General features: G+C 42.2%; 1 protein-coding gene across 1 annotated transcript in view; it reads right to left on the minus strand.

Annotated features, from left to right (window-relative positions):
• The window catches only part of cop1 (COP1 E3 ubiquitin ligase), a 54,701-nt gene that overhangs the window by 13,675 nt on the left and 23,108 nt on the right, over nt 1-17,918 (minus strand). The window contains exons 9-14 of the mRNA XM_033028310.1: nt 16,460-16,517; nt 13,655-13,766; nt 10,149-10,284; nt 9,698-9,841; nt 8,088-8,196; nt 3,498-3,579 (exon numbers count right to left, since the gene is read on the minus strand). Of these exons, the coding sequence (XP_032884201.1) occupies nt 3,498-3,579; nt 8,088-8,196; nt 9,698-9,841; nt 10,149-10,284; nt 13,655-13,766; nt 16,460-16,517 (641 nt within the window). The remainder of the gene's footprint in view (nt 1-3,497; nt 3,580-8,087; nt 8,197-9,697; nt 9,842-10,148; nt 10,285-13,654; nt 13,767-16,459; nt 16,518-17,918) is intronic.

The raw sequence follows: 17,918 nt of genomic DNA on the forward strand, positions 1-17,918 counted from the left end.
CCTATTTCCTTCGCTCCATAGATGCTGCTGCACCCGCTGAGTTTCTCCAGCTTTTATGTGTACCCCAGTATGAGTAGTTGCTAGGAACTGTAATGTCCTGCAGATCGATGCTGTAAGTAGATTTAATAAACATGTGTTGTATCTTGATATGTGCTTGCCTCAACTCATTACACGGGTAAATCTTTGGAATACTCTGCCCAGAGAGACATGGAGGGCAAATGGAATACATTCAAGTTCAGCAAGATTGATTTTTGTATAGTAGGATAATAAAGCATTCAAAAGGACAGACAGGAAAACTGTTGAACAGAGTAGCCTCAAAGAACTGAAAAGTCTATTCAATGTAACATTGAGGACTTCAATCAATTTTGTTATCTGTTCTAATTGGCCTTGTATTAATCGATTTGCTAAATCATTTAAAGGGCAATTAAAGGTCAACAGCATTCCTTAACAAGTTTCAAAAAGATCAATAGTCTCATATGGGTACCTGATAAGGATGCTATTGTTTAGTGAATCAAATGTTTTTGAACAGTCTGAAATTTTCAGATATCATTAATGAGACATTAATAATCCAGGCATCGAGATTAATAGTAATAAAACCACCATACTATGATGTATGGATTTGAAAATATATGCAAGACATGCTGGCAGAATCAGGCATTTACCCTCTTTCAAGTGATATTTTACTTTATAAACAGCAACTTATCTAGATGCAAGAACTCAATGAACTGAAGAGCATGACTTGCCATTCAATATAATCGTGGCTGACATTCCACTTCAACACCATTTTCTTGCCTTATCCCCCTTTTTCCTTTGATTTTCTAATATACAAAAATCCACCTCAACTTTGAATGAAATCAATGACTCAGCCTCCACCATACTCCGGGGCAGAGAATTCCAACAATTCACCCCCCCCTCATTTTAGTCCTAAGACGGCAAGCTCTATTTTTAGAACACCTCAGAAAGGGAGAGCATTCCTTATTGCTTCCCCACCACCCATCCAACCCCCTGGTTGAGCCCGTCAAGAACATTGCATGTTTCCATGAGGATCATCTCTCATTCTTTTAAATTCTAGAGGCCTTGCCTACTCATCTTTCTTCATATAATGGGCCTGCCCTCCCAGGAACGCAACTGGTTAATTTTCACTGCACTCCATCAAAAACAAGTACATTTTTTATTAGGCAAGCAGACCAAGTGTGTATTGTGCACAATACACCAGATGATGTCTAGTTAAGACCCTACATAATAGCAATAAAACATCTTTACTCTTGTATTAAAGGCAATCTTCATTGCCTGCTGCATCTGAATTTTGCTTTCAATTACTTGTACAAGAATACCATGGCGGCTTTGATAATAACATTTCCAACTTCTCACTCATCATGTCTGCCATACACTCTAATGCAATTACAACTATAGTTAATTAATTCCTCATTCTGCCATAATTTTCTGTTTGAATTGAACTGCATCACTTTAAAACTTGATCTAAAATTCCTTCATTTTATGATTTCCTCAGGGGCTCTTTGCAACAACATGAATTAACCCCTTCAGTTTGCATAATACGAGATCTAAAACAGCCTGTTTCCTAATTGATTCCTCAATATACTGATAGTCAGAGCTGTGCAGCACAGTAACAGACCCTTCAGCCTACCTTGACCATGCCAACCAAGTTGCCCAATACCATTTGCCTGCATTTGGCTCATAGTCCTCCAAACCCGTCCTGTCAATTCACCTATCCAAATGTCTTTTGAAAGTCATAACTCTATCTTATATAGATTCCTCAGGCAGCTCATTTCAGATACAGACTATGCACTGAATGAAAATGGTTGCCAGAAGCCCAGGTGATATACTGGTAATTCTCTCTGCACCCTTTCCAACCTAATGACACCCTCTGACCTATAGCTATTCGATCAGAATTCCATATACTACTTTAAATGTGGTCCACTGATAACTTGTATAGCTTCTAGTATAGATGTGGAAATCCAGCTTGAATACATTACAAAATTCTATCCACCACTTTGTCAGTGCTACTTAGATTACTGGGTTTTATTTGTTACATGCACCCCTAATTTCTCCCTATATGCAATTTATATAATTTCCACTTTTATACATTGGTGAGATTTGTTACGTGGAGATCTAGAACAAATACTACCAATGTCTTATGCTTCTGGCTGCTTTTCAACTACGTCCAAACTCATTCGAATTCAATGCCATGATTCATTGAACCAAGATCCTTCCTTACAAGTCCTATTTTGCACTGGCTCACATGTGGTAAAGGCAGTTTTTAGCACACTGGCCTTCATCAGTCATGGAACTTGTTTTGAAGTTGAGACATTATGTTACAGTTGTGCAAGATGTTGGTGAGGGCGCACTTGGATTGTCTTCAGTTTTGGACTTCTTGTCATAGCAAAGATGCAATTAATGTGAAAAGAGTGCAGAGAAGATATATGTTGTTGCCAGGACTAGAGGGCCTACATTGTAGGGAGATGTTGGGCAGGCTAAGACTTTATTTCTTGGAGCATGGGAGACAGAGGCAGGATTTGTTTTCCCTGGAGTGGCGGTTGAGGGATGACCTTACAGACTATAATATCATGAAGTTTAGAAGAATATGCACCAAATGTAGACAAATGGGAGAGCTTAGATGGAGTTTCTTGATTGGCAAAGATGAGTTGGGCCAAAGAGCCCATATCCTATGCATAAATGCAGCACCAAAAATCTAGATTGAACCCGGGTTGCTGAAGCTGCAAGTCAAATCAGGTGTGCCACTGTGCTGCCCAATGTCTTGTAAACTAAAGCCCACCCACCCGCACACTCTCTCAAGCCACAGGTTAATTTGGTCTACCTTTCCCTTTTGTACTTGCTAGTTGTTGATGTAATCCTGTGATTATGAATTTTGAAAACCCTGCTCTTCATCAGTCCCCTCACCTCTACCTGGTGGACCTCATTCCCGCAGTGCAATAATGTGGATCAGTGCTTTTGATCCATTACCCTATCCCTTTAGGATGGTCTGCATATCATCAGGCACTGCAATTATCTGTGGCTTTGTGTTTATTTTGAGATCTATAACTTGCTGAACAATGTTCTTGTAGTACAAATAACAATGATTTCAAGTAATGAAAATATGCAGAATTCGTCCTATGCTCCTCATCAAAATGCACAACATTCTTAGCAGGATGGATGCAGTGGAGGTGTTTCCCTGGGTCAGTGTCTCAAGCCACATGTGTGCTGAATTTTTGGAATTCTCTTCCCAATGGACATGGATTACTGCAGAGTAGTGATGCTGGGGTAAAAGGTCATGATCTCATTCAACAATTAAATTGGTGTAAGCAGCCAAATGGCCAAATACAACTAATAGTTTATCACAATGTGTATTGCTGATTTACTGGGCAGGTTGATTGGAACATAATTTAGATAGGATTAAGTTGAAAGTTAGCTTTATGCAAATATGTGAAGTACAGGAGATACTGTGGTTGAGTGTAGGCTCACTGAGCATGGGAGATTACCTTTAGCATCATCGGAACCTGAAGCAAGGAGCTTGGGATCCATTAGATTAAAATCCACACTCCAACATCGCTTTTCATGTTCCTGTGATGGAAATGCACAACAGCCAAGTAAAAATAAGTTCAATTTCAGAATAAAACAGGAGAAACAAGGAATTGCAGAAACTCCTATACAAAATACAACACAAAGTGCTGGAACAACTCAGAGTGTCAGGCAGCAATTCACAAGAACATGGATAGATGTCGCTTTTGGCCGGGACCCTTCTTCAGACTGATTGCAGTGAGGGGGTGGGGGATGATGGGAGGGGAGGGGAGTAGCTAGATAAAAGGCGAGGGCAGGACAAAGCTTGGCAAGTGACAGATGGATATTGGTGAGGAAAGTTTTTAATTGGCAGATGGGCGGAAAAGGGAAAAGGATCCAGATCCGACATGTTACCTATTTATGTCCTCCCTAGATGCTGCCTGACCCACAGAGTTAGGCAGCACTCCTACACTTTGTGCGTTTTTTATAAATAATAATATGCTAACACCTTTCATCATCACTGGTGACTATAATAGCGAGAAACATGCCCAGTTACAGGTCCCGTCAGATCACATAGAGAGATTGGAACTTCGAATGAACTTGCAATAGAGTATCTGGGATTTGGAAAATATGGAAAATTATATGTTTAGCTAGATGGTCATGAGGCAGGTACAGATGAGTACATGGGAAGCCAATAGGAAGGACAGCGGGTGTGGGAAAGAACTGCAGATGCTGGTTAAATCAAAGGTAGACACAATATGCTGGAGTAATTCAGCTGGACAGGCAGCATCTCTGGAGAGGATGGGTGACGTTTCGGATCGCGTCTCTTCTTCATTCTGAAGAAGGGTCTCCACCCGAAATGTCACCCATTCCTTCTCTTCGGAAGGATAGTAAGAGCATGTAGATCATGCAGGACTCCCTTTCAGTCATTCAGCTTTCAAACATGTCTACTGTGTTGGATATTGTGTAGGATATTGTTGGGGAGGGCCTGAAGCAGCAACTTCCCAGTTCATGGTACAATGGAAGGCTTTGCTGTACAGAACAGGATTAGGGGATTCTATTGTAAGGGGATTCTATTGTAAATTGGGCAGATAGGCTTTTCTGTGGCCATAAGCAAAACTGCAGAATGGTTTATTAACTCCCTGATGCTAGGGACAAGGAAGTCTTGGAGCAGATGCAAGGAGAAGGTATAAGCCAGCAGTCATGGCACATATTGGTACTGATGATACAGGTAGAAGGGATGAGACCCACAGCAAATTGAGGAATTGAGGTAGTTGTTTAAAGAGCAGGACCTCCTAGGTTGTAACCTCTGGATTGCTTCCAGTGCAATGAGCGTAAGTGTAAGAATAGGACAGATCGATGAATGCTCGACTGAAGGGATGGGGCAGGGGGTTGAGTTTTAGGTGCCTGGATCATTAGAACCATTTCTGAGGAAGATGGTATCTGTGGAAATGTAATAGATGCTCAAATAGGAAGATACAGTCACACAGAGGAAAACAAATTAATAAGTCTAGTTGGCAAGACATGTAGGTTAATGAAATCAAAGATAAATTATTTAAAAATAAGGAATCCAACTAGTAGGTTGACAAAATTAAAGCTTTAATTAATACCTGGGATAATGTTAATGTTAGCATCTCTGAGACAAAAGTTGAAAAATGGGCAAGACAGGCAACTCAGTATCCTGAGGTATAGTTTTTTTCGGGCAAGACAAAGAGAATGTTAAAGAGGCGGCTGCAATGCACTGTAAGTCATGAATGCATTATTCCAGCACCGAGGGATCCTGGATAGCTTCTCAAACTTCTCATGTGCTCGTCTAAGAAGATATTTGGGCAGTCAAAAGGAGAGAGAAAAACAGAAAAGTATGCCAACAGCCGGCACACATAATAAAAATAGGGTTATCATAGTTAGGGATTTATCTTTCCTAAATATTAATCATGAATTTCTTTGCATAAAAGGCTCAGAAGGGCCAACATTCTTGAGGTGTCTAGAAGAACTTTTTATCAAAGTGTCAGGTTAGACGAACAAGAGACGGAATATCACTGGATCTCATCTTGGGGAATATAGCCAGTCAATTGCATGAATCAGTGAAGGAGTGTTTTGAAGATAACGACCATATCACTGTATTTTTCAGTTATGAGAAAAAGGTAGGTGCACAATCAAAAGAAACTACAAATGCTGGAAATCTGAAATAAAATAGAAAATAATAGAAATACCCATTGGGATAGGCTGCATTTTCCATTTTTATTATTAAAAAAGATAGGGAAGGGACAGGAGTAAAAGGTCTTCAAATGCAGGAAGCCACTAAATATCATTAAAATAAGACTGGAGACAGCAAAGGTTGACTGGGAGCATCTGCAGATACAATTGCACAGTGGGAAATATTCATAAAAAATGACAAGAGTTCAGGGTCAACATGTTCCTGTGGGACTGAAAGCCAATGGTAATAAATACAGGAAATCCTAGATGTCGAAGGATATAGGGTTGAATAAACAGACAAAAGGAAGCATGTGACAGGTATAGACAATAGACAATAGGTGCAGGAGTAGGCCATTCAGCCCTTCGAGACAGCACTGCCATTCAATATGATCATGGCTGATCATCCACAATCAGTACCCCGTTCCTGCCTTCTCGCTATATCACCTGACCCCGCTATCTTTAAGAGCTCTATCTAACTCTCTCTTGAAAGCATCCAGAGAATTGGCCTCCACTACATTCTGAGGCAGAGAATTCCACAGATTCACATCCCTCTGTGTGAAAATGTTTTTTCTCATCTCCATTCTAAATGGCTTACCCCTTTTTCTTAAACTGTGACCCCCTGGTTCTTGACTCCCCCAACATCGGAAATATGTTTCCTGCCTCTAGCGTGTCCAAACCTTTAATAATCGTATATGTTTCAATAAGATCCCGTCTCATCCATCTAAATTCCAGAGTATACAAAGCCCAGCCGCTCCATTCTATCAACATATGACAGTCCTGTCATCCTAGAAATTAACCTTGTGAACCTACGCTGCACTCCCTCAAGAGCAAGAATGTCCTTCCTCAAATTTGTCGACCAAAACTGTACACAATACTCCAGGGTAGTCTCACTAGCACCCTGCACAGCTGCAGAAGGACCTCTTTGCTCCTTTACTCAACTCCTCTTGTTATGAAGGCCAACATGCCATTTGCTTTCTTCACTGCCTGCTGCACCTACATGCTTACTTTCAGTGAATTATGAACAAGGACCCCCAGAACTCATTGTACTTTCCCTTTTCCCAACGACACCATTCAGATAATAATCTGCCTTCCTGTTTTTGCCACCAAAGTGGATAACCTCACATTTATCCACATTAAACTGCATCTACCATGCATCGGCCCACTCACCCAACCTGTCCAAGTCACCCTGCATCCTCATAGCATCCTCCTCACAGTGCACACTGCCACCCAGCTTTGTGTCATCTGCAAATTTGCTCATGTTACTTTTAATCTCGTCATCTAAATCATTAATGTATATTGTAAATAGCTGCAGTCCCAGCACCGAGCCTTTCATTCTGAAAGGGACCTGTTTATCTCTACTCTTTGTTTCCTGTCTGCCAACCAATTTTCTATCCATGTCAGTACCCTACCCCAAATACTAACGTTCAAACGATATTGATGAGAACTAAACACAGGGAAGGCCCTTTAAAGAGTACAAAAACATAGGGAAGAGTGTAGAAGGAAAATCAGGAAGGCAAAGAGGGATCACAAAATAACAATAATGGACAAGATTAAAGTAATTGCAAAGACATTTTCTAAGTACATTGAGGGTAAAGGAACAATCAGAAAAAGAGCAAAGCCCATTATGGGCAACAAGCGTGAACTGAGCCTAAAGGCGAGTCCTAAAAGTAAAAAATAGATGATACCCGAACTCCAAGGGTTAAGTTATGAAGATAGCTGCACAAACTAAATTTTGTATTTCCTGGAATTTCAAAGGTATGGGGTGCTTCGTTCAAAATCATCCAGGTCTTGAACGGGAACAGGTTGCATATGTGGCAACTACTTCCCCCGACTTTCAATTCTGGGATTTAGGGGCATTGTCTCAAAATCAGAGCCAGGTCATTCGGGAGAGAAGTTTTAAACTTTTCTATAAATGGACATTTTATATCTAAGGTTTATCTGAATATTAAGGGATTTGGATACGCGCAGGTTAAGGAGATGTTCAAAATACAGCCATTTGCTCATTAATTGAGTGCAGCAGGCTCAAGAGCTCGTACGACTTACTCCTCCTTTCAGTGTTTCGCCAAGTAATTTAACCATCTCTTCATTGCTCTTCCATTGCATAATTCATTAAAAATGGTAGTTGGTCAACCGTAAAGAATAGGCTGGTTCGTACTAGTTATTGTGCACCAGACTAACAGCATACAGCTACAATCAACCAAAAGGAGGCCATTATGGCATCTAATATACCCCTCTTGATGAAAGACTATACATAACGTTAAAACAATATTGATGAGCAAAACCTAAAGTTCTGAAATGTAACCATAGTTTGCAGCTCAGCAGGAAAGAAATGGCAGAGGGAAAATCTTATTAATACATGATAGTTGTTACTATACCTGGTAGACCTTTGATCTCTGCCCCGTGAATCCATCCCACAGAATCACTGTCCCTTCATAGTCACTGCTTGCTAACAAATTCTTGTGATAACTGCTCCAGCTGATACAGCTGCAATCAAATCAGCAAAACATTCATTAAAAATCTCAAGTATAACAACTGCTCAGAATGTTTCTGCAGACTAACAACATACAGCTACAATCAACTAAAAGGAGGCCATTCAGCCGCTTGACCCATTCTGTGATTCAGATAACAGTTAATTTGTACCGCATCTGCTTTCCTGCCTTTACTACATGTACAGCAAGCCTATGTTACAATGGACCATGGGGTGGGGGGAAATGGTGTCCATTATTGCTGATTGTTCGCTATAACCGAGTACGGTATTATTATTGTATAAGTAGTAGTAACAAACAACTGCTTGTTAATACCCAAAAGGACACAAAATGCTGGATTATATACTATAAACAAAACTATAACCACTATAAACAAAATCCGTTATAACGAGGTCTGTTAAAACAAGGGTTTACCATACTCGTTATCCTTGCTCAATTAAAAGCATCGCATTGAAAGCGTGCAACTTCAACAGCTCTTGGAGTATTCATTTCCAGATTTCCTTGATTCCTGCTCACACCCATGAAGGGGATACTGCATTTCGTTGTCTCTGTACTGTACACTGACAATGACAATTAAAGTTGAATCTGAATCTGAATCTGATAGCACACATGTTAATTATCCACTCTTGTTCTGGACCCTGCAACCTTTCTCGGTAGCTCCCGTAATTATTTCTACATTTAAATTATATCCCCGTAAATCTTTGGAACTTGAAGGAATAAAACAAAATCAAATACTTTCCAAATGATGTCATGCTCTAGTGAGTCTTGTAAATCTAACAAATCCCACCTCAGGTGTGTTGTTTACGATAGAATATATCTACAGAGGAGAACTGGCCAAGGCTCTATACTACTGTGAACTGTTGATGCACACTCTACAGCAGTTTGCAATCCAGTCATCATGATCAAGACCAGCATTCCAATAATTTATTTTAAAAATCTGTACCTGTCCAAGTGTTTTCTTCTCCCTCATGGAAACTAAGCATTTCCCCAAATTCAGATTTCAAATCAAATAACGATGAAACCCAAACGTAGGTCATATGGTTGTTCATAATTATTTGAAAATGCTATCAAATTTATACCATAAACCTTAAACACAAGACTTTTCATGAATACATTCAATTACCCCCCATTGGAATTAAGGGCAAAATGCTTTGAGTGCAACGGTCAATGGGCTTCTGCCAAAGGAACCTTGGTGCAAGGACAGTAATTTACTAAATCAATCATCTTCATCATTTTGAATAACTTTACCCATCTCTATTAGAGATAAAAAGCATAGCTTTGCCAATTATTATATGATCAGCTTTGGCAGATCCTCACAATTTTTTTTGCCAAAGTCTTTCACGTCTGTTTTGTTTGGACAGTGTATTATGAAAATTACATTATACTGTATGTACTTGGCAATGTCTGAAAGGGCAATATAGAGGGAGCTCTTCAACACTGGAAATTAATTCTGCTGAAACATGAACACAGATTCCAGTGATTGCAATAAGAGTGCTTACCTGATTTTAGAATTGCAGGTCATTTCATTGACTGGATAATGAATGTCAACAGCATCCTGGATCACTGTGCCATATTCAAACACCTTGATCCGCTTTGTCACACCAGCAATGGCAAAAAAATCACAGTCTCGATCAAATTCAATGCTACAAGGCAGAAAGCATGAATTTCAAAGAAATTGTTAGAGATTAAGTGAAAGGATAGCAGAGCATATCCATATTCTGCCTGAAACAGGCATTGAAAATGATAGCCAGATATCATGAGGGAGTTTAAGTATGTCACATTTCCCATAACCAACAATCCCTACTAAGATGCTTTGTCATGTTTCTATGTCATAGGCCCCAACCATTTCTCTTCCGCAGATCCTAACTGGTTACAATCTCTCCCACCAACTCCACCCGTGCTCCCCACTTTTCAGGCCCAATCCAGATACAATCTATTCGCACAACTCACCTAGAAACAATACTTGAGCCATTGTACAAGTCGTTGGCATAGGAGAGGGTGGCAAGGGGCCTTACCGAGCTGTACCGCGTAAACTTTGAAAGACACTCCTGAAATTCTTCCAGCTGATTTACCGATCTGGTTTCATCTGTAGTATGTAATAGAAAGAGTCAATCCTACCACTATTTCGGATATGTTTCATACCTGTAATCTCAATGAATCTGTACAATACTGGGACAGGTGAACTCAGACAGTGAGCTGACCCCCAGCTTCTGAAAAATCACAATGCAACAAATAAATTGTTAATCTTTGCATAGCACATCAAGAAAGCAATTTGAAAATGAATGAGATGACATTGAAAGGAATTGTTTGATACTGCAAAGCATTGAAAGCAGATGAAAATCCCATTTGACCACCAACAAACACCAGCAAGTTAACCTGCAAGGCCATTTCAACTGCCGTCAGGATGGAACATTTAAACAGAATCTGAGGGATACAACACATATTCAACTTAAATTTACATTGTCAAGGGGATGATGGTGAAATTTGTTAAGCATGCCCAAGATGACTTTGAGATAATATGTAGATATCCTCCCAGAGAAGGGATTTGCTTCAGCTCATCTTTGGAAATGAAACCAGGCTGATCAATGGTGGAAATATTGGTGCGGGAATGCTTCAGAAACCGTGACCACAATTCTGTAGGTTTAAGATAGTGACGGAAAGGAATAAGGTTGGTCCTCAAGGTAAGATCTTAAAATGGGGGAAGGCTGATTTCAATAGTGCAAAACACAACTTGCGAAGCAGATACTTGCAGGTAAAACAGCATCTGACAAGTGTGAATCTTATAAAAAAGTTAGCAAGAGCTCAGGGTCAGCATGTTCCAGTAAGGATGGGCAAAGATGACAAGATTAGAGACCATATCTTTCCAGATAGATGGGTGACTACCAGAGGGCAGGCAGAAAGTGCAGTCTCCTGTGGATGTACCCCTCACAAACATGTATTTGACTGGATATTGTTGGGGGAGGAGGGGGGGTGAAAGCAGGCTATTTTGGCATACCGGGTCCATGGCAGTTTTATGTTATCCCACTTTCTTTTCCACTCCCTACACATTAGGGGCAATTTTAGAAGTCGTTTAACCTACAAATCCACGTGTCTTTGGGCTGTGGGAGGAAACCGGAGCATACAGAGGAAACCTACATAGCATTCTCCAAATTCTCACCTCGCCCGTCGGCCCCCCGCCCCCAACACCACCTCCTCTCTCCAAGTCCAGACTTATCCATGTCTTCAGACTTATCCTGAAATTCTGCCCATCTAAGCTTCTGCACTCAGTAGTCCGAGAGTCATAGAGCTGTACAGTAAGGACAAAGGCTTTTCGGCCCAACACGTTCATGCTGACCAAGATCCCCATCTAAGTTAGACTCATTTACCTGCGTTTGGGACATCCCTCTAAACCTTTCCCATTGATATATCTATTTAAATATCTTTCTCAAGTACCTGCCTCAGCTACTTTCCCAGGCACTTCGTTCCATATACTCACCATCCTCGATTTCCTATTAAATCTTTCCCCTCTCATCTAATATCTGACCTCTAGGTCTTGATTTCTCTATCCCTCATGTGCATTCGTCGGATCCATTCTCATGCTTTTATACAACTCTATCAGATCATCCCTCAGCCTCCTGTGCTCCAAGTCCTAGCATGCTCTATCTTTCCTTATAGCTCAGCCCCTTAGGTACTAGCAAATCCTTATAAATCCTTTGTGCGATCTTTCCAGCTTAACGGCATCTTTCTAATAGTAGTGACCAAAACAAAACTAAACATTGTCAGCAATGTTTTTTGGAAGTTGTACTTGAATCTGCTTCTGTAGCTTCTGGCAGCTCATTCCAAATATGACTACTCTGCATGAAAAAGTTGGTCTCTTTTAAAGTGTAGGTGGGCTTATTAGAAAGTTGGCAGATAACTAAAAGATTGACAGTTGGGGATAGTAACAAACGCTGTTAAATGATACAGAAGGAGATAGATCAGTCTATAGAGCATTGATGTACAAAAGGATCTTGAGGTGCAAGTTTATAGTTCGCTGACAGTGGCACCTCCAAAGGATAAAGAGGGGCGTGGTGTATGCTTAGTTGGCTGGGGCACTGAGTATAAAAGCTGGGAAGTCATATTACCATGGGTGGAAATCGCTATCAAAACATGGGGGGGACACAATATCTTAGTACCACACGCGCATGCGCACGAACACACACACACGCGCACACACACACATGCGCGCGAGGCTTTGAAGAATTCAGCCGTGGGCCCTGTGGACGGTAACATCAGGAGCTGACCTGGTTGGTGACCAACTCCGAACTCCAGCAACAGCACCTTTGTCCACCCCGATTCGTGGGGCTTCAATCAGCCCGTTCGCGGGGCCTTTCATCGCCCGGCGGCAGCTACAACATCGGGAGCCTTGATCGCCTCGACGCAGCAATTTGACCGCAGGGCGGTGGAAGATCCCGCGGCCGATTTTAAGGCGCGCCAGACAATTACAGGCCCCACGAACGGGTCGATTCAAGCTCCGCTCTATGATCTTTGCTCTACCAGGACGTCTCCCTCCTCCAATCACCACGCCCTATCCTCAGTCCCACCCCCCTACTTCCGCCTCTGACCGACACCTCCCTCCTCCAATCATCTCGTTGAATCATCATGGTCGTCCCCCCCCCATTGCCTGCTGATCGATGTCTCTCTCATCCAATCGGCACCCTCGATCATCAGTCCCACCCCAACTATCTCGCGTAAAACAGAGGTCCAGATTACAGAACATGGGGGGGGGGGGGGGGGGAGGGATTGTCCCCCATTTCTCAAAACCTCCCAAAATCCCGGGGGGGACAGGACGTGCCCCCCCACCCCCCTCGGGATTTCCGCCCATGCATGTTACAGCTGTCTAAAACACTTGTTAGGCCAGTTTTAGAGTAGTGTGTAATTCTGCTTGCACATTATTGGAAGAATGTGGAAGTTTTGGAGGGGACGCAATAATGAGAGATTGGATTGTTTCTCTGCAGCATTGGAGACGTATATAAAATTATGAGAGGCATAGATAGGATAGGTAATCGGAGTCCTTTGCCCTGGGTTGAAATAGTAAATACTAAAGGGCAAAGGTTTAAGGCAAGAGAGAGAAAATTTAAAGTAGATTGATGAAGCTTTTTTTCAAAGCACAGAGTGGCGTAGGTACGTTAATGCACAGATGCATGGAAACAGATATGAAAGCAATGTTTAATAATCATATAGATTGGCAAACAAACAGGCATGGAATGGAGGAATATAGTTCCCATGCAGGCAGATGACATTCGTTTAATTTGGCATTGTGGTCAACACCGACATCGTGGACCAAAGAGCCTATTGAACAAAATCATTGTACAAGATACTATCCTTAATGAGGGCAAATGGGATTAGTGTAGATGGTCAAAGAAGGCTGGAATGGACAAGGTGGGCCCAATGGCCTGTTTCTATGTTGTTTAATTCTAGACAAGAAATAATTTTACCTGATAATCGTGATAACCTGGTCGAGAAGTAACACTGCTCGAGATCCTCAAAATGAGCAGTTAATCGCTTGCGCCGAGAGGCCAATGTGTTGTTGTACGTTTGTCGCTTTCCCTGCAGACACAATGAAGAATCTGTCAAAGACCTTACGTTGGAAAAATACAACAGATTTAACAGTTATTTGATTATCTAGCTTTTGAGCAATCTTGAAACTGCCTCAACCGCAGCTCTCCTAACAGGCCTGTCCCACTTGGGCGACAGCCTAAAAAGAGGTTACGCGTTGTGACGCGGGCGAGACACGCGGTGAGGCATGGTGACGCATGCAGTGACGCGCAGTGCTTCCCTGTCGCCCCAGGATTTTGGAATGTTCAAAATCCTGGGGCGACATCTGGGTGTCTCATCATGTCGTGTGCCCTGTCACACGCTGACGTATGCTGTCCTGCGGGTGATGCCCGATTAGGGTTAGGGTTAGGGTTGGGGTTAGGGACCACAGATGGGCTGTAAAATATTCTTCCTTCAATGCATGGATTTTAAACATTAAAATTAAAATTAATACAATAAAATCAATTGTGCAAATGAAAAGATGTGAGTCATTCAGTTTTATTTATGGAAGTATTGGTCCGCTTCCAGATCCGCTCACCGTCTCTAAAGGGATGGATTCAGTGACTGTAGACTGAACTCCCCTCTGCCCTTTTCCCCCCCTCCCGCCCCCATCCCTCCTTCTCCCCTCCCCACTTCTCCTCTCACGTCTCCCCCCTTCAACTCTCTTCCACCCTTCTCCCCGCTCCACTCTTCTCCCCCTTATTCACTACCCCCTTCACTCACATCCCTTTCTCCCCCTTTCCCTCCCTTCTCCCATTCTCCCTCTCCCCCCCTCTCACTTTTCCCAACGTCCCCCCATTTGTGGACCCAGCCTGCGACCAGCGATCCCGCGCTCATTATCCCACACACGCTAGGGACAATTTATACAAACCTGTGCGCCTTTGCAGTGCGGGAGGAAGCCCAAACCCGAACCCTAACCCTAGCCCTAACCTTATCTTCTGCCCGCTCCTCATGGGAACTAAACTGTTGGCCATGAGTTGTTAGTGGGATCTAGCTGTCACAGGTTTTCTCCACTCTTCTCCCCCTTATCCACTACTGCACAAAGGCCACATCATCTGTTTTAGTAACATTGACTATGGGATAAATGCAGACTTTGGGATCAACACCCCCCCCACCCCCCCCAACAGTTTAGTTCCCATGAGGAGCAGGCAGGACATTGGGGGTTTGAGTCCAACTCCTGGGGCCCCTGTGTTACATTTAGTTCAGAAATATAGTGCCCTTCAGCCCACCGAGTCCGCACCGACCAGCGATCCCCCTCACGCTAGGGACAATTTATACTTATACCAAGCCCATCAACCTAGAGATGCCAAGCTCTGCCAGGTGGAACAAGGACTACTGAACGACGCTGAATAGATTCAGGACTGGACATGGCCCCTGCTTGGCCAGCCTTCACAAATAGGGCAGCAGTCCAACCCCACGGTGTGCTTGTGGAGAGCAGCAAACAATGCAACACATCATTGAAGCATGCCCTCAACAAAGACTCAAAGGAGGACTTGTCACCCTTCATACAGCAGATCAAGAGGCAACTGCTTGGCTAAAGGACTTTGCATTCGCTAAATAAATAAACCTAGAGATAGGGTTAGGATTACGGTTAGGGCTAGGGTTTCCTCCTGCACTCCAAAGGCGCACAGGTTTGTATAAATTGTCCCCTGCGTGTGGGAGATAGTGTGCGGGGGATCGCTGGTCGCAGGCTGGATCCAAAAAGGGGGTGGCGTCGGGGAAAGTGAGGGGAGGGGTGAAGAATGGGAGAAGGGAGGGAGAGGGGGAGAAGGGGATGCGAGTGAAGGGGGCAGTGGATAAGGGGGAGATGAGTGGAGCGGGGAGAAGGGAGGAAGAGGGGGGAAGGGAGAAGGGTAGAGGGGAGGTAAAAGGGGGGATGGGGGCGGGGGGGGGGGGGGGGTGGGGGGGGGGGAAAGAGGGGAGTTCAGTCTACACTCACTGAATCCATCCCTTTAGAGACGGTGATCTAATCTGGAAGCGGACCAATACATTTATAAAAACTGAACGACTCAGACATCTTTTCATTTGCACAATTGATTTTATTGTATTAATTTTAATATATTAATGTTTAAAATTCATGCATTGAAGGAAGAATATTTTACAGCCTCAACCCTAACCTGGCGTCACCCGCATGACAGTATATGTCAGCGTGAATGTTGTGCAACTTGACGGTTTTACGGGCGTCAGTCAATGACGCTCCGCAGTCGCCCAAGTGGGACAGGCCCTTAACTCATTTTTGATATGCCTGGATAAATAATTTAAATTTTTACTCCACATTAAACATAGTACAATATCACAAGATGCTTCAGAGGAGCAACAAACTGAGTTGAGCATCGTCATAAAGGAAGATTTGGGACAGTACAAACAAAATAATATCCCATGCTTCAACCATTAGATCAATAAATCAAACTCCCGATCTATCCTGCCTTTTGGATGCAATCTGTGGGCCAGAACAACAGGGCAGGTGAATAAAAGCTTGAAGTATTACCATGGGTCCAATAGTTCTAATTCCTGGAGTGCATCATAAGCCCAATGAAACCAAATTTCTAAATGAGTAACAATGGCTCCAGTGGATCCAAACCCTGGACAAGCCAAAATATTCCATTAAAAATAGACTCTAGGGTTGAAAACCAAACAATAAAGAATCTCTATGCTATGCATCTAAATACATATTGACAATGGTTGTAAATAAAACATTATCTCACCTGTGAATTTCCACTGAAACCTGGATGCTGGGAATATTCAGGAGAATCCATAATACTACTGAAAATGATACAAGAACAAGAACAACAATTAGGAATGTTATTACAGAATAGTTACAGTATAGGAGGCTCCCGATCAGCCCATTAAACCCGTGCTGGGCTCTGTACTGACGCAATTCACCAGATCCACACTGTACCTCCTTCTTCACAACCTTGCAATTTCCATGTGTTTATCCAATGTCCTCTATTTATAACATGGCTGGGATCATATTAGTTATCATTATAAATGAAAGATATTTGGAGAAGTTAAGAACCACCATGGCAGATCTACAACTTGTAACCACAATGAGACAAAGCTTGTATGATTAAAACAAGCTCCAAAATAATATATTTTTTTCTTCAGAATTCAACACAAGATAGGAGATGTCAGGGGTAAGCCATACTGCCCTTTAAGCCAGCTCACCATTCATCTGATATGATTTAATCTCTGATCTGATGTTCCCATTCACTCCAAAATCCAAAAATCTTAAATTTACTAAATAACTCAGTATCAGCTACATAGGGTAAATACTTTTTACACCCAAAGAGACTGTCACACTACTAAAATATATTCTTCTTAAATGGATAACCTAAATTCCACAGAAATCTGTCATCTTTTAATTAATTTGGTAGAGGGGAATGATATGGAGATGCAGCAGTGGGAAGATGGTGGAGAAACAATGAGAAAATACAGATATTTATGCAAGAAAAAGTAAACTATCAGTGAGATCTGACCAAGGCAAAGGTCTATACCTCTGAAAAGGTTTTACAGTGTACATGCACAAATAACCACATTTTTCGTTTAGTTTACAGGCATGGAAACATGCCCTTTGGCCCACCGAGTCCACACTGACAAACAATCACCCATACACTAGATCTATCCTACACACTAGGGACAATTTATAGAAGCCACTTAACACAGAACTGCATGTCTTTGGAATGTGGGAGGAAACTGGAGGAGATAACCCATGCGGTCACAGGGAGAACATACAAACTCTGTACTGACAGCACCCATAATCAGGATTGAACCTGGGTCGATGGCACTCTAAGGCAGCAACTCTATCGCTGTGCCAGTATGCCGCCTTCTCTATGGGATAGTAATAATTAAAAATTGGCTAAAAAAATATCAGGATATGGCACTGAATATTTCTATGTACAAAGGAATTAGAACGAAAAGGAAAGAAAACAACAGTATTGATAAAGCAAAACAGTATGGTGCTGGGGATCGTAGATGAAAAGGGATAAATCTGTACGGATAAAATTCTACAAAAAACAGGGTTCAACTGCAGTTATATTTTATTCTGTGGGAAAGGCCAGAGGAGCAAATGTACACAGAAATTTAGGAAGTGTTACGGAAGTGATCATAGGACAATTTAGGTTATCTTAGTATGGAGCATTTAGATGCAAAGTGGCACTAATTCTG

Source organism: Amblyraja radiata, chromosome 10 (assembly GCF_010909765.2).
Source record: "Amblyraja radiata isolate CabotCenter1 chromosome 10, sAmbRad1.1.pri, whole genome shotgun sequence".
Classification (NCBI taxonomy): domain Eukaryota; kingdom Metazoa; phylum Chordata; class Chondrichthyes; order Rajiformes; family Rajidae; genus Amblyraja; species Amblyraja radiata.